The sequence below is a fragment of the Dermacentor albipictus genome, chromosome 2 (genome assembly GCF_038994185.2).
Source record: "Dermacentor albipictus isolate Rhodes 1998 colony chromosome 2, USDA_Dalb.pri_finalv2, whole genome shotgun sequence".
Taxonomy (NCBI): domain Eukaryota; kingdom Metazoa; phylum Arthropoda; class Arachnida; order Ixodida; family Ixodidae; genus Dermacentor; species Dermacentor albipictus.
Genome location: NC_091822.1, coordinates 132,479,607 through 132,500,875, shown reverse-complemented (window position 1 = coordinate 132,500,875; position 21,269 = coordinate 132,479,607). Strand labels below are relative to the sequence as shown.

The window sequence follows — 21,269 nt, the reverse complement described above, 5'->3', positions numbered from 1 at the left end:
CTAGGATAACCTTATCACCCATAGAAATTTCTCCCAACAGCAAGCACATACTTACCCATAATGCTAATATACAGTTTTTTTGCGATACACTTTCGGAACATGCAAGCTGTGTGCAGGAATGGTGGGCTATGCAGGGTGAACAATGTAAGAATGCAATGCATGTTCAAGGGACTATTGCCTTAGGCTAGTGGTATAGCATAATGTAGCACGAACATTCCGAAAACAACCGAGATGTTTGGGCTTTCTTGAAGCAGTTTTAACCCGCCATGGTTGCTTAGTAGCAATGGTGTTGGGCTGCTAAGCAAGAGGTCGGGGGATCAAATCCCGGCCATGGTGGCTGCATTCCAATGGGGGCGAAATGCGAAAACACCCACATACTTTGATTCAGCTGCATGTTAAAGAAGCCCAGGTGGTCCAAATTTTCACAGTCCCCCACTACGGCGTGCCTCATAATCAGATTGTGGTTCTGGCACGTAAAACCACATATATCAATTAATTAGGCAGTTTTAGCCCATTTTAATCTGTTTCGTGACGATACTGTCATCTAAAAAGCTGTTCAGATCTTCCAAGTTCTTTCTGCTTGGCTGTCACCAAGCTTTGCACATAAATTGCACATAGTGCCTTTGTTGAATTCACCCAGCCATTTTATTTCACTCAATATCACACTGGGTCAAGACAATGCTCAACACAACTGCTCCTGTACAACAGCCAACACAACTGAAAGACACATCACACGATGTGGCAAACCTGTGCCATATAGTCTTCTCTAAAATAAATAAGGTTGAATAATTTTCAAACGGGCCTTCTATGCCTAACCATCTTAGGTCGGATTTCTTGACCAACTCTAGCCTTACTGCTAATCTACATTCCCATTACCTAGTGAATACAATAACCAGCAAGTCTATACAAGGCATCCTTATGCCTGCCACCACTAGTACCTGAAGAGCACCACATAATTATCTCCATTCACATCCATCCTAATGGACTTCCCTGGCATAACCAACCAGCCTGGAGCTCCCACATAAACAGGTTAATAAATAATCACAGGTACAGCATAACACACAATCAATCTTTTTTGCACACATCAGCCATTATCTGGTGTTCCATTCAGGTTCTGAAAAGAATTAATGAACCACTATAAGTATACAAAAGTCTGTAAAATGCAACAGGTGAATTAAAGCGCTCAATTGAGGTTTGACTTCTGAAGTAAATTGTGCTAGACGTGTGCAAAATTTTCAGGTAACAAAAGTGAACATTAAAGAAATCTATAAAACAATTACAGTCAAACCCACTTAATACAATATTCAAGTGCTACGAAAATCCCATTGTTATAATTGATCATTGTTATAACCAGGTTGCATGAAAAAAGCAAACTAGGGGTTGGCAGAGCTGTTGTGAGGAAACTACAATGGAGGGGAGGCCAGTGCTCCTCCCCATCCCATTGCTCCATCTGGCTGCTGGTTGTGTTCACTCGTCTAACTGCTTCCTAGGTACTCCGATCGCATGTAGCCAGTCATGGCTGTCAGCGTTAAAGAATGGCACTGATATAACTGTAATGAGGGGCCATCGGTGGCAAGCGATATGCGAGCTCCGCTGAGGCATTGTTTTGGTAGCCCCAAATGGGGGCTTTTAAGATATGCGAGAATGTTGCCGCGGCAGCCTGTCAGCTTGAGAAATCCAGAAGAAATGCTGAGGCAACATTGCCACAAGCGTCTCACTAGCTTGCAAGAGAAAACCCTATGTCCATCAGCCGTGCCGACATCCTTCTCCAAGGCATCCAGGTGCTCCACGTAGTGCAGCGAAAACTTCCTCGTGGAAACGAAGCACCGGAGGAACTGAATCATCTGCTGGGCCTCTTGTAAGGACAACGTTGAGGCAGCCTGCTCTATGATGTCACCGCTGCCATCATTGCCATCACTATCCGATGCAAGCATGTTCGCCACGATCGCCTCATCAGTTAGAAACCTTTAGTTTCCTGATCTAACTGAGCACTTTCTTTTCACCTGCAACATTGTGCATTGATGATGATGATTGGCAGGCAGATCAGCCATCTTCCGTTTCGGCGGCTAGTCAAACGAGGCTGGGAAATCATGCAGCCAGGAACGATTTCGACACAACCAACAAAAATAAACGCGAGCGATTAAGCTGTTTACAGAACTGCGCTAAATGAGGAGCCAGCAAGCAATCTGGGAGAAACGCAGTTGGCACGGTCTGTGCGTGTTTCAGAGGGTGGTGTGGCGTAGAGATATGCGCACAGCCCATTTGTGTTCAGCGGGGTGGAAGGGCGACGGGAGAGAAAAATTTGAAGAAGGCTGGAAAATGAGCGCGCGGCGGCTGTCAGGGCCACCATTCAGCAGCTCGAATTTCTCGTTTTCTTTTTTTTTTCTTTCAAGGACTTCGCATTTCACTACCTTTCGGCACAGGCACCCAGCAGCCAGACTTCACCATTATAACCAATAATGCGGCATCAGGGCATTGTAGTAAGCGGGTTATTTCATCATGGAACACATACAAAAGTTGATGGTGCAGCAGCTTCTAATTGTTATAGCTAATATATTGTTGAAACTTGTATCGTTATAAGTGGGTTCAACTGTATAAGAACCATGATGAGGCTTGAGGTTATGAGAATTGTTGACAATAGGTTTTTACTCCTAATATCACACATAGGGTACAGGGGGCATTGTACTTGAGGCCTCAAGATTAAATTTAGGCATCCACAGCAGAACAATGCAGTGGGTAATTTTAGGCACCACAACTGCACCTCTAGGGGTTGCAAATCTACAGCTTGAATTTTTGCTTTTATGCATGACAATAATTGTCTGACACATTTTAATAACTATACAATAATCCTCTGGAGATGTTTCTACTTGCTGCAAGGCAGGTATAAAACAGCCAACTTAAATGCTCCCATTAAGGTATAGAAAATTCAGTGGTCTGTTTCTGTGTACATTTCATAATGTAACAGTCCTGTAAATAAGAAACGAAGCCAAAAATGCACTTCCTACTCACATTCCTTTCGAAGAAGCTGTGCCAGCTTCACTACCTTTGTAGGAATAGCCAAACGGCGGGCATTGCCCTGGGATCTGCTGCCCTTGCAGGGATTAATATCACATATTTGCCTGCAAGAAAAGCAGTAGTAATGTGAGCATCTCTTATCACCATAGATCTGAATGACTTCACATTCAGAAGCCTTAAATGCTTTTTGTACTATAATATATCCACATCCAAACAGCAGCAGTGGATGAGATGACAAACATTTGAGAGATTTTAGTTCAGATATCAAAGTTCCCAAATTATTGAGAGTTTGTAGACAAGAACAGATTTTGGCTGCAGATATAAACACTTTTGCCCTGCAGTTGTTGCAACATCTTACAAGTGTTAGTGCTTGTGAATGTTCCGACACCCCTAAGCCATGGTGACAAACCAACGAGCACCACAGAGTCCAGCTTTTCAAACAATCAAACGTTTCAACAATCCCTTGCTTTGGTCAAGTTGGGAAGAAAGTGCCCAACCAAAGATTGTGACAAAAGACCTGTACATGTAATTCCATACCTCCATAAAGTTTCAGATAACTTGAAAAAGGTCGCAAACCAACACAATGTCAATCTGGTTTATTCAGCACTTAGTAAATTGTCAGCAGTGTGTAACCTTCAAAACAAGAAGCACCAGAAATGCACCCAATTTCATACTAATCACTGGACTAATTACACCGAATGCACTTCAGATATTGTCTATCATATACCCTTAGATTGTGGATGCGTTTATATAGGACAAACCAGTGCTTCAATGACAGGGCCAGACAGCACAATAATGCTGTTAGAAAAGGATATGATAGTCACTTGGCTGAACATTGCAAAAAGTGTGCATGCACACCCATGCTTGCAGACACAGCTTTCTTGTGGAAAGGATACACAAAAACACAACACGAAATGGTTGAAGCATATTTCATAAGGAAAGCAAGTGACAAGTGCATCAGCTGTCCATCTTTGGTTTTGCAAGAAAAAGTGACATTTCTTTTGAGGAATATAGGCACATGAACTGATTGACCATACAATCGTGCATATGATCCGTTTCATTCAGAATCTTTAGTGTGTATGGTGATGAGTGCATGATGTTCCTGAGGTGCAGATCATAAACAGATGTTCGTTTGAAATACACGTTAAATGGAAGTAGCACTAGTCTTGTCGTATGTGTTTCTTTTGTCTTTGTCTTTAGTGCATTTTTATGTACTGTCCAAATGTTTCCTTTTGTTGCCAAAAATTCTGGATTTGAAAAAAATGGGTTTACTTTTCTATAACATGCTGCACTATTATCAATATCCAGTGAGAAAAAAGGATGTGTACATCTTTCTTATAAACTTTCTCAGTGATGATAAAAAAAAGTTAATCTGCTCCAGACACCCACATTTTCCTATCAATCATAATTAAAGATGTCAACAATCTGTCTTCATAGATAGGCAAAAGCTTGCGCACTAAAATAGCGCAACTCACCTCTGAATGAACTCAAGTGTTGTTGCTGCTCCCTTTGCATAGGTCATGTTAAACACATAGTAGCATAAGAAGGCAAGACACGCTGCCTCTATGAAGCCAGTGCTCTCCGTAAACAACAGCTGCTGCTCGCAAACAACAAAACATTTCTTCTCAAAGATGCCTCCTGCAATACATAATACACATTTTATAAGCACCAATGAAATTTCTATAGATGATATTCAATATGCAACGGAGACCACATCTACCTGCTAGTCACATCAGTTAATACTTATTCAAACAAACTAGTGCTGCCAATTTTAAGTAATTACGATACCCGGAGGGTCTTTTTCTGCAAATATGTACAAAATTGAGTCTGTCATACTTGTTGAATACAACAATATGGCACGATAACCAAGTACCTTAAATATAAGTAAATTCAGTCCTATAGTCCTTAAATCTGTGTGCCATATGAAGGTGTTTACCTTGGCTAGGACTGCAAGCATTGCATAGCCACAGGAATACGACAAGCTGAAGTGCATTAGCTCCAACTTTACCGCCAGATGTTTAACTACAAAGCTACCATCAAAGTAAAAGAAATACTGCAAGCCTCTCGCCTGTTTTTCCTGCAAGTCAAGTTATGAAAGACAGAAGCATTTGCACACGTTTTACAAACTACACAGGTATTTCTGCAATCTTAGTCTGCTCATTATTTTGGAGAGCTTGGTAAGATGTTTCACTCTTCCTTATGACAGGCTTTGCTACTTTCGTAGTTAACACACTTCCGAGCAGGCTTAATTATGCGGCACATAACACTACAAGAACAGGTGCTGTTGCAAAGGCATACAGTCGCCGACTGATTTTTCGGACTTCAAAAATTTGGACATGCTCGATTATTCGGTCTGCTTCGCGGCACGGCCATTCTCCCCATAGACCATAATGTATAACAACTGCTGAAAGTTCAGACACCTTGCAACCTCTTGTCTGATTTTTCGGACACTCCTTAAGCCAACTCAATCGAGAGCACCATGCACCAACTCTGACCGGTGCATGGTTCGACTTGCTGAACGCCATTTTCGCTTTGAACGGAGCCTCCTTGCTGCCCCAAGAAGCGGTGCTAATGCAAATCCCCTCTCATCATCATCGTTTCTGCTTGGTTCATAGCTCCAGCAGTTCTGGTCTCAGCTTAGTAATCCATGTCAAGACAATCCAGCAGCTGATTTGTTTCTTCCTTCGTGCATGACGCTGCGAGTAGGCCACGTTTTTCGTTTGTACGACTGGTGTCGGCGTGAGGGTGTGGTGATGTTTGCTTTGTGTGCTATGTCGAGGTTGCGATGATGAAATGCAACATACAGAAACATCATGTCAGGTGTCTAATGGCGCCGACAGTGGCCGCTCAGACTGCGCTGGGGCATGCCTGCAAGCGGGTGCCGGGAGGGCTAGGATTTGTAGCCTTCCGATGTGCTCCCTGCTGACGCTGAAACTGTTCTGCCGAGACCTGCACAGTGGTTGCATTGCGCTTCCGGACACCGTCTCATTTGACAGTTTCACAGGTGCTGATACTGCTGTACTAACATGCACAGAACTCGACGACGGTGAGATCATTCGTCAGTTTTTGCTGCACTGCCGGATGACGATGACTCCGATTAGGAAGATTACGCAGCATGTGCCACGCTGCCGTTGCATGCGGAGTGTGTACAAGCAGTGACTGACCGTACGACCCTTTCCGAGATTCAGGCTTAACCGATTGTGCTTAAACAGAACAGCTTGCAACGGCGAATTCACGATTTCTTCAAGCCTACTGCCGAGCCCGAATAAGTGCGTGGAAATAAAGGATTTTTTTTTCTTAATCTGCTTTTCTGGACACCTGCTTATTCGGACATTTTCGCAGTCCCCGTGAGATTCGAATAAACGGTCGACGACTGTATTGCACTGCATTATAGACTTTGAACATTAGTGTCTTACCTAATGAAACCACAACTGGTGTAGATGGAAACTCGTCCATCACTTCCGTGATGCTTGTACCTTCCTGTGAAAAGAAAGAATAGCACGTGGGAACTAAAAGACGACACATATGCCAAACAGCCCCAGTGTATTTCCAAAATGGAGGCAATTGAATATACTGAATTAGTTTCACACTGCTCTTGAGTGGCAGTACGGATTTTCCAGAAAAACAATAAACAATGAGGTGCTCAGTGCCAGCTGGTGCCAGTAAAAAGCTTCAAATTTTAAAAACATTTCATGTTTGTGATCCTCATTAGGAACTCCAAGGTAATACTAGCGATGAGCACTATCAAGCAAGGGAAGTGTCAGCCAGAGCCAACATTTTGACAAGGGGAACTTGATTTCATCAGGTACCATGAGACTTGGCAAAATGTTGTCTTCAGGCTGAGGCTTTCTTCGTTCAACTACAACTGATTACATTGTCTCATCTTGTGACCACTCTGGCTTGTTCGCATGATACAAAACTAGGCTTTTACTAGCTTCTTAATATTCAAAATCTGAAGTACAGTCAAACCCACTTTTAACAAAAATCAAGTGCCATGAAAATTCCATTGCTATAACTGGGTTGCATGAAAAAAAAAGAAACAGACGGAAGGACGGCATAGCTGTTCCAAGAAAACTATAAAGGCGGGGAGGCCACTTCTTCTCCCTACTACCTTCCTCCATCCAGCTTCTGACTGTATTGACTCGTTTAACTTTTTAACTCTGCTTCCTGCATGCTACAATCACGTCTTGCTAACAAGCTGCGGCTGCCGGCGTTCAAGAATGGCACCGCAATAACAACTACAAAAGAAAGGTCACAGGCGGCAAGTGACATACAAGCTCAACCGAGGCATTGCTTTGGTGGTCCCAAAATCCACCTTTTAAAAGATACAGGGAGGTTGCCGCAGCAACATCTCAGCTTGAGAAATCCAGAAGAAATGCTGGGATGAGATCGCAACAAGCATCTTGCCACATGCTTCCCAGTGGCTTGCACGGGAAAACCGCATATCCGTCAGCCTTGCTTGCTTTATGCGAAGCTTGCCGACATCCTTCTCCAAGGCATCCAGACGCTCCATGTAGTGAAGCGGATGGTCCCTCGCAAAAACAAGCCCATGAGGGCCTGAATAATTTACAAAACCTCCCGCGGGGACAATGTTGAGGTCGCCTTCCCTACCGCATCAGTGCTGCCGTCGTGGCTGTCACTGTCGCCATCCGATAGAGGCATGTTCGCAACGATTGCCTCATCGGTTAAAAGCACTTTGTTTCCACATCTATAGCAGTGTGCTTCCTTTTCACCTGCAACATTGTGCATTGCCGATGATCAGTGGGCACATCAGCCATCTTCCATTTCTGCGGCAAGTCAACGTGGCCAGGAACGACCGATACAACGAACAAAGATAAGCACGAGTGACTTAATCCTTTCGGAGAATTGCGAAGAATGAGAGCCATAGAATAAAGACCCAAGCACTGGACCGCAATGGTGTGGTCCATTCATCTACGGAGGGGTGGAAGGGTCGGTAAAGATAAGCGCGAGGCTGGCATGCTGCTCTCATGGAGCAGTTCGGGTGGCAGGTGATCGTGCAGCGGCTCGCATATCACTTTTTTCCTTTCAAAGATTTCGCATTTCATTACCTGTTCGCACAGACACCCAACAGCCAGACTTCACTGTTATAACCGACAATACGGCAGGGAGACATTGTAGTAAGCAGGTTATTTCGGGTTATCACAACCTTTATTTCTCTTAGCAGATCTAGCCTCCTGATCACATCTAAAACATATTTTGTGGTGGCCATATTAAGAGGCGATGTAATTATTTGCTGCACTCTGAGGGAATCGAGTTTTCAACAGTGCTACTTGGCCAATAGCTGTCCATTAGGAAGAAAAACAATTTCACAATTGACAGACCTTGAGCTGTTGTATCTTGGTGTCTACCACATTCACTGAGCCAAAACGTAATTTTGCTGCAGTTTTGGTTCCATTTTAGCTGTTTAGGAATTTTAATTGAAATGTTAGGACAGAACAGTTTCTAAAAATACAGCAGCATAGTGCGTATTGAATTACACAAAACAAGCATTGCTTACTTCAAGAACACGAAACAGATCATCTGGATCATCCTTGAAGTAGGCAGCCAATAGTGGAATGGTGGCTTCTTCTTTTGCATGCTGGTTTCCTTTCCGCTCCTGAAGTTCCACCTTAACCATCCACTGCACAAGTTCTTTCCTTGGTGCAGTTAAAGTGTCCAAGTGCTTTATGAACAAAGGTGCAACGCCAGACAGGTTCTCCTCAAATATCCCCTGGAATTGAGTAACATAACCCAAGTAAGGAAAGAACACACCAAATCAGTGCAAAGGAAGCAGCCAGAAATACAGTGATAATTATTTGAAACAGTCAGTTGAAAGCAAGCATGTGCAACAGACAATGCTTTCCAACAACTGAAAATATGCCGCCAACAAAAATAACCATGACCATGTCATCAAAATTCAAAGTTCTGCCAAAAGCTCTCAAGGCAGAAAAAACAATTACTCCACCGAAAGAACATCAAAAGCAGAAGATTAGCTTACATAGGAACCAAGTGTTCTCTTATGTTGTTATTAAAGAAACTGCAGGTACCTTAGGTCATGCCTGAAGTAGGACATTGCTTTAACGGCAGAATTTGTTCATATTGTTCATATGCAAGACATTGCTACAGGTACTATGCGAGTTACTAGATATTGTAGTGAAAAAATATATTTAGCATTTTGCATCACGTGAGGTGAACTGCTCAAAATGTTGGTGCTGCATTATGCAATACCACTATGCCAGGTCAATAGTCTTTAGAACACACACACTTCAGAACACACAAAAAAGTCACATGGAACGAGGTCAGGCGGCCACACCCCTTACTCACCTGACCTCGCTCCATGCAATATTTTTGTTTCCTGGAATCAAGAATGACATGAAAGGACTGCGATTTCACGATGTAGAAGAGGTGAGAGAAAAAACTAGAGGAGCTATTAGGCCACCAAAACAGACAAGTTTGAAAAATGTGTTGAAGAATGGAATCATAGATTGGACAAATGTAATAACTGCAATAGAGTACCTTCAAGGTGATAAGGTTTTGTAAAAAATAAATATACAGCAACTTAAAATAATTCCGGTTACTTGTGGGTAGCCCCGTCGTATACTAAATAAAAATATAGAAAATCTAACCTCCGTTGTTGTAAAGACGCAGTGCCACCTATTGACAGTTTTGATGAAGTATAGCACATGTCACCCGTCATGCCATTTATAAATAAGATTTTAAACCAACCATACCTACAGCTTGGCAAATTGTGGCTTTGGCAATGTGCCCCTGTTGTTGGGTCCAGTGATTTGCCAGCTTTGGTAGCCAATGAGTTAGTATTAAGCTATTAGAATCCGGCAACATTAATGCCTTCAGGTAGCATGTGTGGGTTTATTTACTGGTTGCCTTCACCCAAAAGGACCACATGCTCGTGACACCTGCGGCAGAAAGGATGTTCCACGTCTGCCACCAAGGTCTGTGAGCGGTGGCGCTGGCTAACACTCCCAGGGTTCTACTAGGACACATAAACACCCAAGAAAGTGGATGGGGAAACAGCGCCGCGGTAGCTCAATTGGTAGAGCATCACACGCGAAATGCAAAGGTTGTGGGATCGTTCTCCACCTGCGGCAATTTGTTTTTTCATCCACTTTCATTTCCATTAATTTATCGTTTCTTTATTTTGTTTATTAAGCACAAGTAATTTCCCCTATGTTGTACTCGGTGTCAATGTTTTTTGTCTTCTAATGATATGACTATTAAGCTTAAGTTACGCATCAGAGTATAAACAAACACCAAGGCCAACATATGTGAATTACGCAAACCAGAGAACGCCTTCCACAAACCTGAACACCATTTATGCATTGCATAAAATGCTGCATTTACTTCCTTCATGCCTTTTGGAACAAGAGATCCTGACGCCTCCCAATGATCCAGATAATCCTGTACAGATGTTTCAGTTTTTGATGGAAGAGCTCTTGCTTAGCGAAGTTGTTAAAGGAATGATAAAACCAGCTTTGTTATACCTAAAAGTATCATCTTGAGAGTATCTCACACGAAGTGCTTCTTCACAGGAACATTATGTCAGCACATCAAATTAAATAAAAGTACAAGTGATTAAACATTACCATTCTTTCAAGCTGCGGCATTCTTCCTTGACATTTTGCCAAGTGGCCATGCCTATGTCCCACCTTCTTGGAAACAAGTTGCAGTGAAGCGAGAGTCTGTTAAATTGATTTGAACTGAGCATGTTCTCATGTCGCTTTGTAATGCATTTTTTTCATTACTGTGGTGATGCTGGCCTTAAAATGAAGTTCATGTGCAGCACTCGCCTTTAATACAGCATGCAGTAGCTGTACATAACCCTCTACACACACCTGCAATGCAAGGCAAGTGCAATGCAGCATCAGTACCATTAAAGGGGCCCTGAACCACTTTTTATCGAAGTGGAGAAAGACATCTGAAGTGAAGACAGGCTATTTCAGAACCACTCTGCCACAAAAAGTACTTCGATGCGTTCAGTAGAAGTGCAGTTATCGACAATCAAACAAGGCCTTAGCTGTGCTCCCCTTCCTCCTCCAATGCCTTGCACTGCGAAGGCTGCGGCGGAGACGTCCCACCGTGGCGCGCAGTTCCAATTCCTGATTTCGTGCCTATGCCGCGCTAAACGTAAGCCAAACGCAGCTGTCCTCAGAGAGCTGCAGTGCGCTTAGCCACTGGACTGGTGGTGGCACCTCGTGACGGCCGCGGTGTAGCCAAGCACAGCAACCAATAGCAGCCGCGTATTGGAGTGTGCTTTATGACGAAATAGAGCATACAGAGAAGTGCGAGGAGCATGCGGTTTTTGAAACGAGAGCGTTTGAGAAAAAGGTGACTTCGCGGTCCGTGGAGCTCTGACTTCGCGCTCCGCTTGAGAGCTCCACGGACCGCGTACGACAGCAGAACTTGGCTGAGATGTTCACAACAGCGTATGCTATCCGCAGACTATGTTATTTCACCAAGCCCGTGGGGTGGTTCAAGGCCCCTTTAATGCTTTTGTCGCTGAAGATATCGCTGCACCTACATTCACATAAGAAATCCTCTATGTTCCATCAGGTGTCCTTGCTACCATGTCATTGTTAATCTTTGCTGCATTCTCTTTCATCCCTTGCCTTTCTCCATCCATGTAGCCACACAAAGCTTCCAAAAAGCCCTGCTTTTCGCAGAAAGCTCTTCATTCTACTACATCCCTCACATGCATGTTCAAGTTCATGTGTACAAATATCCACATTCTCAAAGCAGAAATATGCCACTGACTTGAAGAGACGATTCAATATATAGCATTCGATATTAAAAATATGCTTCAGTGAAGTATTCCCTACATCACACGGGAAGCCAATCAGATTGCTCACCAAAGTGACATTACTACTACCCAGTCTACATGGAATGCAGGTGTTTCAAACTCAATAAATTACACGGTTTACGCAGAGCACCTAACTTTGTATATCGATGAACACAGGGATCTACCCTACGACTCAGTTCACTTCTACATAGCCATGAAAACTGTTTCAGTGTTCCTCCTTTGTAGCAATTGCTACGAACGGTTGGATGTCTGATTTTTCCCTTTATTAGCGTCCCTCTACAGTAAGCACAATGAGTAAGCGAAAAGAAGACGCACTAAGACCATGTGCTGCTATTTCGGATAACATTTCAGACTTTCCTTCTAGAGGCCATTTCTTTTGTCTGACCTTAATTGTCTTATGGAGTGCTTTTCAATGTATGTAGCAAACACTGGTAATGCGTAGACATAAGTATTTGCCATTAGAAGGAGCTCTTACCCTCATATTTTTGCCAAGGAGCTGACAGGCATGCTTGTAGAAAAAGGACTTGTGGAAGAGCAATGGCCACTCCTCTCTGACTTCTGCCGTGCTATGGACTGGTGCATCAGAATTTATGAACCTTCGTTGTTCACTGTAGGTTGCATCCATACATGTCTGTGCCAAGGGTACATCTATGTCTCGCAGTGTCTTCTGGGCCTCCCCTTTAAGAAACTGGATTTTTTCAGCTATGGTTTCGACTGGTTGCAAGCACACTGGCTGCCAATTGGCACAGCCATATGAGTATTTCTTCGTCTTCACGCATGATGGCAATTCCTGCTGTTTCACACGGCCCAAATTCTCTACTCTGTTCTCAAGTTGCTGGAACAGGGAATCATATCCTCGACCAAACACCTTGCCACTGACTGTGCGGTCCTGAAGGCAAGCAGGAAAACGCTTTACCACGGCCTCAGCAACACTGCGGATGAACTCTCTCCTAGGCCGTGGTGAAACCTGCATCATGTCATGCGCAATGCACCTTACAAGATCTCTCCTTTCTCCGGGAGGAAGTGCCTGAGGTGCCTCTAATGCGACTTGAACACTTCTTGGCAGCCTCTCAAAATGAAAGTTGAACTGGGGTGTGCTCACTTCTTCAAAAATTGTCACGCAGTCGGCTTGCGAGATACCTAAAGTAATGGAAAATGCAAACCTGTCAATGCGCCAAAGCTGTACTGGCACAAGGGGGGTGGGGGAAGAGGCGGTAGTATTCTTTAAATGTCTATCTAGTAGAAATGTACGTTTTAGCTGCTGCTGACGTGCTGATTGGCTGGACTGGGGTGCCAGAGAGAAGGAAACAGGCACCCATAGCAAGTTTCCTTCTCACTTGTTCAGCTCCAGCAATCAGTGGCAGCTGAAATATACATTTAACTTGGTGGACATTTACAGAATACCCTCCTGATGTGTGAAATATAAGCAGCTGCAAGACTTTTGGCTTTACACACAGTACTTCTACACATCAACAGGCTTTCTGAAGAGTACAGCTCCATTGCTTACAGTGCACAGAGAAGTTTGTACCGAGCCTTCAATGATACTGAGTGGCTTTTAAGCCTGTAATCATGGCAGTGGCGAGTCAGGAACACCATGCCACTCTCGCAGGGCATAAATTGAAAACTCAGGACTGATTCTTTATTCATTTTTGTGTCTTGTGTAAATGCACTGAAAATTTGAACATGTCGACCCGGCGATTCTAAGAAAAATTAGCCCAATGTAGTTTAATGCTGCACAATAAAGTACTTCCCACCAATTTCAAAAGTGGCTGCATACAAGCATTGATTTAACTTCGTTTTTACAGCGCCTTTCAATTTATGTAGGTTGTGTGCCCTAGAGAAAGTATAAAATGAAATGCCAGCCTATAGACATCAACACAGTCATCTGTTGTGCCCCAAAAGTAATGTACAAGATTCTGCAAGGTTGTAACAATTTATACATTGACCAGACAGCCCACTAACTCATCCTGGGTAAACACTGAGCACTGTAGAATGAAGGTCATGGCCATCACATATCTGTCTGTACAAAGAATGTGACTGTACTTTATTTGTCAGAACTGATGTTCATGCATGCAAAATCAAATTGAAGAGAGCATATTCCATGAAACCACTTTGGTTACATCAGGGTTGGGCAGTTACATTTGAGTAACCTTAGTGTACACCAAGCATTCGGACAACCTTTAAGTAGTGTGTTTATATAGTTGCTTTACCATGCTCGCTGCAATAGATCACTGCTGTCAAATTTCCTTGCAAACAGTCCATTGATAATTCTGACATGCCATTTTCCCTTATTTTGTTCTCAGTGCATGCCCCCCAATGATCTTTTTCGAGCAATATTTTCAATAAGCTTTCATGCAAGAGCCCACTGTGTTCTGTCCTGACCTGCATTCCCATCCCACCATGAACCAAAAACAGAAAGGTGCTAGATATTGTTCAATTACATTGGATCTGAGTGTAACAAATCCAGGAATTTCAGGAACCTTTTCTACAATTAATGATACCCATTGGGTCAAAATTCAACTTGAGTCCTCCTCTGCAGCATGCGTTATAATCATAGCATGGTTTTGGCGTGTGAAATCCCAGAATATAATTATTTTCAAAATTTTCCTGCATAAGATTAGACCAAGTATTTAAGACCACGATGACATCATTGCTTGCATTTGGGCATGAAATTTAAAAAAGCGAATACTGTCATTTATTTCAATTGCAATTGCTCAACCCCCTTTTACCAAAGAAATGTAAACAGTCTTGAAGGAAACTAAAAATAACTTGTTCTTGGAGTAGTTAGAAACTTGATGAAACCATCATGGCGTAAATCAAGCAAGACATTAGGAACAAAAAGACTGGACGCCACAGCTGTTTATCCTAGAGGCTAGAAGAGAACACACAATAAAATGTGCATGTGAACGGCTTCATCAAGGTAATTAAGAAAAGCCATCTTTTTTTTTTCTCACTGCCATGTAGAACCACTGTGCATGCACACTTTATTGTTTTCTCTCCTAGCCTCTAGTAATAAATCAGTTGTGAATGTAGTGGCAGTGGTGTCCAGCCTTTTGTTCCTCGTGTCGTTTAATTTGTGTGACAATGGCTTCAAGTCTTAAAGGAGCACCACACCTGTAAGTTTTGTATCCTTGTAAATTTCACGTGTCGCTCAACCACTGCTTCTGATAATTTTTTCAGCCATAAGATACGCAAATGAAAACTAGCCTGCACATTACACATTCATTACCGATACAATGCACTATTGGCAAGCCCATTCATTCACTGGTTCAAGGGGACAGATTTCAAACGTGGCACTTTAGATGGTTGCTCAGTCAGTTTGTATTCAGGTTGTATTTGCATGCTCACTAATTCTCTGGATTTCAACAGAGCCGCTTGCTTATGCATCGTTTTCATTAAATACTTTCACTTGTAGAAATGTACTTGTCCGGTTATGTCTCTGTTGCCCATCTCTAAATGTGACAAAAAGTTGCGTACCAATAAGTGCTGCTTCCTGGGCCAGTTGGTTCATACTGATACTTGAAGAAACTGCGAGCCACCTTCATGTTTGTGTGTCATTTTTTCGCTGGTTTCCTCAAGTATCATCGTGTGCCAAGTAGCCAAGCACTCTGCTCTTCTAGGAATAATGTCAAAATGCAACAGTCTATCATATAGTACACATAATTAATAAACAAGAAACATCACACATTTTACCTGAAGAATCATGCTCCACTGGTGGTATAACTTCAGCAACTATAAAGATCCTGTCATCCAGAGGGAGCTCCTTCAATACATCTTGAAAGACATCTTCTTCAAGAAGAGTCCAGTCTTTCAAAAAAACCTGTTTAAAGGTAGTGGCATTATCTTGTTACACATATGACCATATGAAAGCTTCACCAATTCGTGCACAAATACGCAATTTCAGCGATCAGGCAAGGTTATTTTGCCGTAATTGTAACACTATAAAAACTTATCTTCCAAATTTGTGGCCTCAGAACATGCATCACATTATATTCGAGCTTTTCATGCAAATATGCTCTTTATCCTTTCTGGTGCTTCGAACTGCAGTAGCCAAACCACTAGACACCACAATGATTGCTGCTGCATGCTCATATGCAGGCACTACTGAAGTAGGGTTGGCAATATTGATGAATGTTTAACAGATTAAATGTATCTCACAAAATTACAAAATTATTAATCTTCATCGATGTCCACCTTTCATTTAATCAACTTAATTGATTAGGCCGGTCCGAGTAATCGTTTTCTAGAGTTAGACAGGAATGGCGTAAAAATTTCGAAATCGTACTGGAATGCTGGCGCACGAAAAGAGTGTGCAGCTGTGGTAGAGCGACTGTCGACTTTTATTCCGGGTCCCGAGTGATGCCGAGCACTTCCCCTCTCTGCTCCCTCATTGAACATGCCACCATGCTGCCCTAAGCTGGAGGCTTGAAATGCCCTCGCAATTCATGGCCTACTATAGCAACCCAGTCGTTCATTGTTGTGCCACTCCCAGTCCACTAAAGACGTGCCACAGCATGCACGCCAGTTTGGAGCATGTTTCACATAGCGATGGGGTTCATGTCGATTCCAGCAAATCTACAGCTTACAAGCATCTAATATGCTGCTTGTGTGACCATTAAAAAAACATGTCAGTTTCACCCTAAACTCCCAGCCAATTGACATTACTTTATGTAGAATAGAGCATGTGGTTTAAAATGTTAAACAAGTAATTTTTTTCCTCCTGTGTATGGCAATTTTTTGCATAATTCAGTTGGACTTCAATTTTCACTTTTGCCATTTTTTTATTTGTTGTTTAACTGCACTATACAAAGATTCACTAGAGCCACGGATGTTATTTAATTCTGCCCTAAGTGATATTCTTTAATAAATACTGTTCTTTTCCAACGTCACTAGTGTAAACTATATTAGTCTTTAACAAGTTAAAGATTGTCCTTTATTAAACGTTTATACACTCATGTTTCGAACTTTGTTCCACCTCTCAAACATTAAAACAGGGTCTTACAAAAGTATATAACCATGTTTCAACATTTTTAAAAGTGCCCAGCAAGAACTTTGATTACTTAGTTAATCAATTAAAGACCGTGCATTGTACACAATTGATCGATTGAAGGCTATGGTGATGAATGATTAATCGATAATCACATAAAAATTAATCGGCCATCCCTATTCCGAGGTGCTGCCTGTCAATATCCTTGGTGCCATGGAGGACGATGTCTTACAGGCACCTGTTCTTAGGCACCATTCCTCTTTCTGGGTCAGCATCACTACGTGATAATTACAATATATATTCCGTTTATTTTTCTGTGATCGCAAGTCCCCCCTCACATTATAGTCATGATCGCATTATTTACAAGAAAATACAGTACTCCAGCTTCTGCAGTGAAAGAAAATTCGCCGTCAGGTATAAAAGGGGTGAGAGGTTCTTTACATGCAACTTGTGATGGGTCAAAAAGACCTTTGGTACTGAATAAAGCACAGACAACAGGCTTAGCTGTTTCTTGTGAAAACAAAACTAGAAAATTGGATCTCAATTACTTTGCCAATTCATGATGATGATACTAATGTAAAGGTCATATTTTTACAATGATTTTCACACATTCAAATGCTGGAAATGGGTAACTTCATTAACCAGTCATTACTGCCCATGAAAACAAGGGCAAATCATTAGTTCACTTTAGCTACAGAGCCCCTACACCCCTTGGTTGCCAAGTGGAATGAAGTAGCCAGTGCCACAGAGAAAAAAATAAAGCTGTGCACCTAAGCTGTTGGCACGTGACTGAAGATAAGGGATCCGTGCATAGCAAAGACCTACAACGCCGAGACCTAGACGAAGCACGAGTGTTACCTTTGCATTTTCCGACTTGCAAATGCCTTTCTCCTCTGCCTGTGCTAGCACTTCTACAAGTGTGCTCGCTTGTGCCATTTTTTTCACACTGCAGTCTCCATTCCATATCTTTAGGAGTGGCATTTCTCCTGCAGTAGTTGAAGCAGCAGTTACATTTATAAATAAATTCAGTCTTTCATTTGGGAATATTGCTGTGTTTCAGCTGCTCAGAAGCTGTATCCCAAGCGGAAGCATTCTGTTTAATGCAGCAAAACAAAGCCATGCTTGAACTAAAGAACATTTTATTTGAGACACAAAGTGCAAATGCAAAAGAAAGAAAATTGTTATTGCATTTTCACAAGACCACTACTTCTTCAAATTAAAACCAGTTTTTGAAAACGAGAAACATAAACACAGCCACAGGAAGGAGAATACAAAGCAATGGGTACAATCGCAGTAAAGAGGATCTTAAGGGATATTGAAGAGAAAATACAAAGCACTCTACGCTGATTAATACTTCCATAACCAATTGCATTAATTTTGCAGCAGGAGGATCATTGATATATGAAAAAATGAAACCCAAACTACCACTTTTTGATTTTCAATCCAAAACCCCATGTCGATATGCCAGTTTGATGTCACGGGTTTAAAGCTGCAAACTGTCCCAAAATGCTTGCTTTTTCTACTGAACAACAATATTAAGATAGACCAGAGTTCCTTTTTATAATGCCCACCAGCTCATTTCCACATGCTTCTGCTTGGTCTGCTGTTGCATTCCAATAAGCATAAAGGTTTTGTCTTTGTTGTGGTGCTAATTCTGTTGCAGGCCCTAACCATTCGCAGTACCTCCATCTGCATTGACAGCTGTGTTCGCCAGGCAGCTATACTGCATCTTTGTTGTAAATTACAACACGGTAGAACTGCAAAAATTTGATCAACTTTGCTGCATGTACATACTGGTGGCCCCTGGACCTGACAGGGTTGGCTGTCACCAGCCGCCCCCTTTCCCTTCTCTCCACCCAACTCCTCGTCTGAACTTCGTCCACTTTACAGTTGGCAAGTATCTTCCCACATTAGAGCCACTGTAGAATAGCAAAACTTGTTATGCTCAATCTTTGGCTAGCTTAGAATACATTGTAGTTCTTTTTCACCAATGAAAAATAAACCAGTCCTGAGTAAACGTAATCTAAACCCATGACGTCAGAGCAAGATGGCGTGGAAATACCACCCATTGTTTTTGCGTCTATTCTGGCTTGCCTCTAGCAGCAATTGGCTTTTTTGGTATTGTAGAAACGTAACTCACTGATAGAGCTGAACTTAATGTTCTGTTTAATGCCCCTTTAACAGGTAATGATGCTCAGAGTTTTTCACAGAAGGAAAAATTCAATCTCAAAACAGAATTGCCATTAAACGAGTATGGCTGGTATGCTGTTCTGTCAAGAAGTTCATGTGCATGCAAAAGAACTGTTTCCTCTGTTGAGTTTTGCAGACCATACAGTTCAAGGCCAGGTAAAAGTGCTGCAGGTGTGTGTCGAAGCAACAAGGCTACCGCTTCACTCTGGTCTTTAACAATGGCAATCACGGAACCAAACACTACACTGAATCGTGTGCCTGAGACAAGCACATAATCATTACATGCATAAGTGTAGCCCTCTACTGTAGCTTTCTTTAGCAGCACACAGTCATCAGACAAGTCTTTTCTCTTCAAACTGCCGAGTACTTTCAACTGCTCGGACATGCTCATGCCTGTGAACTGACTGGCAATACAAAATAAGCCACGTGCCGCCAAGAATGACTGAAAAAGCTGATGCCGTTCACTCAGTGTCTTGGTGACGTTCTTGTAGTTCCTGACAGATCGAATGCATTCTTTAAAGTACTGATGCTTACTTTCGAACCTCATCGTCCACACATGACAAAGTGGGCCGAAGTGCTGCAAGAGTTCACTGTAATGCAACATGTTATGGTGCTTTGGCCTGAGTTTGTCTCTGGGAAACAGTTCACAGCGAGAAACAACATAGTCTTCAATCAGCACTTTCATATATGCAACCTGGCCAGCTGTTATCTTTGGAGCCATTAGAAGGTCCACTATTTGCATCAACGTGATGACAAGTTCCCAAACAGCATCATTCATGTCTACTACTTTGCTGCCCAAGTACACAGGAAATAATCTCAGCAAAGTCCAGTTCTGGAGTGCGTGGCCTCCAAGTTTGTTACTGTTGTGGGATACTTTAGCAGGCTTGTTACGCAAGTCATGAGCATTAAGCTTCATGGTAGCGATTCTGTTGTTCAAGTAGCCATATGTGAACCAGCCTTTGTTCACAAAGTAACGAATGCATAGTGCCAAATCATATTGCACCACACCTTCAAAAAGGTCATGGCCAATGCAAGGCGGCAAACCTGGGTTGCAAACATGAAAGTGTTTTAGAGCATGGAAAGGAGAATTTCCAGTCAAACCACAGTCGCTCTGCACACCATCTCCATTGGCAAGGCGGCCTAAACTTTCATTATAATTTTGGGGGGTACGACGTTCACCAACTGCATTAGGCACCTGCTCAAACTCTGCGCGGGTCACAAGGCAAAATCTGCAAAAGTACATGGATGTGCTAAAGTTCTGTGTAAAGCCTCCCACCATGTGGCTTCCAAGATTGTCACCTGCAATGAAACTGAGGCGCACAGCATAGTGAACCTCATTAATTGACAATCCTGATCTTTCAAGACTGACCAAATCCTTTACCAAAGGCTGCAAAACTATGTTTAGCCCAAACTCTCTTATATCCTTGTTGCGACAAAGCATCACCAGCTGCAAGCTTTCCACATTTGATCTACAATGCAGAGGCAAATTGCCTAGTGTCATGTACACACCAAGTAACTTGAAATTTCCTTTTGCTGATCCCAACGGATTTACAATTTCAAATTCATCTTGGTACAGTATGATTTGTATCACATTCTCTTGTTCTCTGAAAGGTTGGCACAAAGTAAAGTCACTGAAACAGTCATCAGACATAGTCCGAGAGGTAGTTAACTGCTTGCTTGCCGGTGAAAAGTGCCACAAGAATTGTATAAGGTCTGCTACTGGCACATAGTGGCAAATGGAAGCACTGTTTTGCCTGTTGAGGCCTAAATGAATCTCAGATGGGCTCACATAACAAAACTTATTTTTGTAGTACTTGTACCGTTGATAACATGAAGCCAGTGTTTGCGATGCTGTGTTGAGGTTGTCATTAGCAAGATGAGACTGCACTGCAGCAAACGTCTCTTGTGGAACTATTGCGGCTACCTCTTTCAGTGATACATCCTGGCTCAACCTATGAAGATTTTTTATGCCTTCTGCTATATATTGCACAGTTCTAGCTGGCACATGGTGCTTGCACTCAAGTTTGAGAAGTAAGAAAGCAAAATTCTCTGTGTAAAGGTCATGTTCAGAACTATGTGCACTGGGTTCCCCACAAGAACCATCCTTTGAACTTTCATCTGAAAGATCCATTACTTGATTACCTAAAGCCATTTGGTCTTCCAGCTCAGGGCTTAGGTTTGTTGCCTGCGTGTGCTCTAAAGCACCCTTTGCATTGTGGCTTCTACACACGTGCGTCCGAAATGATGCACCAGAACGCA

At 42.5% G+C, this 21,269-nt stretch overlaps 1 protein-coding gene across 1 annotated transcript; it reads right to left on the bottom strand.

Annotated features, from left to right (window-relative positions):
• Positions 1-672: 672 nt before the first annotated feature.
• On the bottom strand, positions 673-20,586 carry LOC139055546 (uncharacterized). Its single transcript, XM_070533056.1, has 9 exons — positions 20,520-20,586; positions 17,679-17,806; positions 15,527-15,653; positions 12,309-12,973; positions 8,534-8,746; positions 6,432-6,495; positions 4,491-4,653; positions 3,010-3,119; positions 673-1,114 (listed from the first exon to the last, which is right to left on the bottom strand). Coding segments are annotated over exons 2-9 (1,467 nt in total). The 5' UTR covers positions 17,802-17,806; positions 20,520-20,586; the 3' UTR covers positions 673-1,112.
• Positions 20,587-21,269: the final 683 nt, after the last annotated feature.

Bases quoted from the DNA above. Each gene is read 5' to 3' on its own strand.
- LOC139055546 (XM_070533056.1), bottom strand. From the start codon at position 17,801: ATGCCACTCCTAAAGATATGGAATGGAGACTGCAGTGTGAAAAAAATG. The intron at 12,974-15,526 runs GTAAAATGTGTG...CCATTACTTTAG, and splicing joins AGTGGAGCATGATTCTTCAG to GTATCTCGCAAGCCGACTGC. The intron at 3,120-4,490 runs GTGAGTTGCGCT...CTTTTCTTGCAG, and splicing joins ACACTTGAGTTCATTCAGAG to GCAAATATGTGATATTAATC.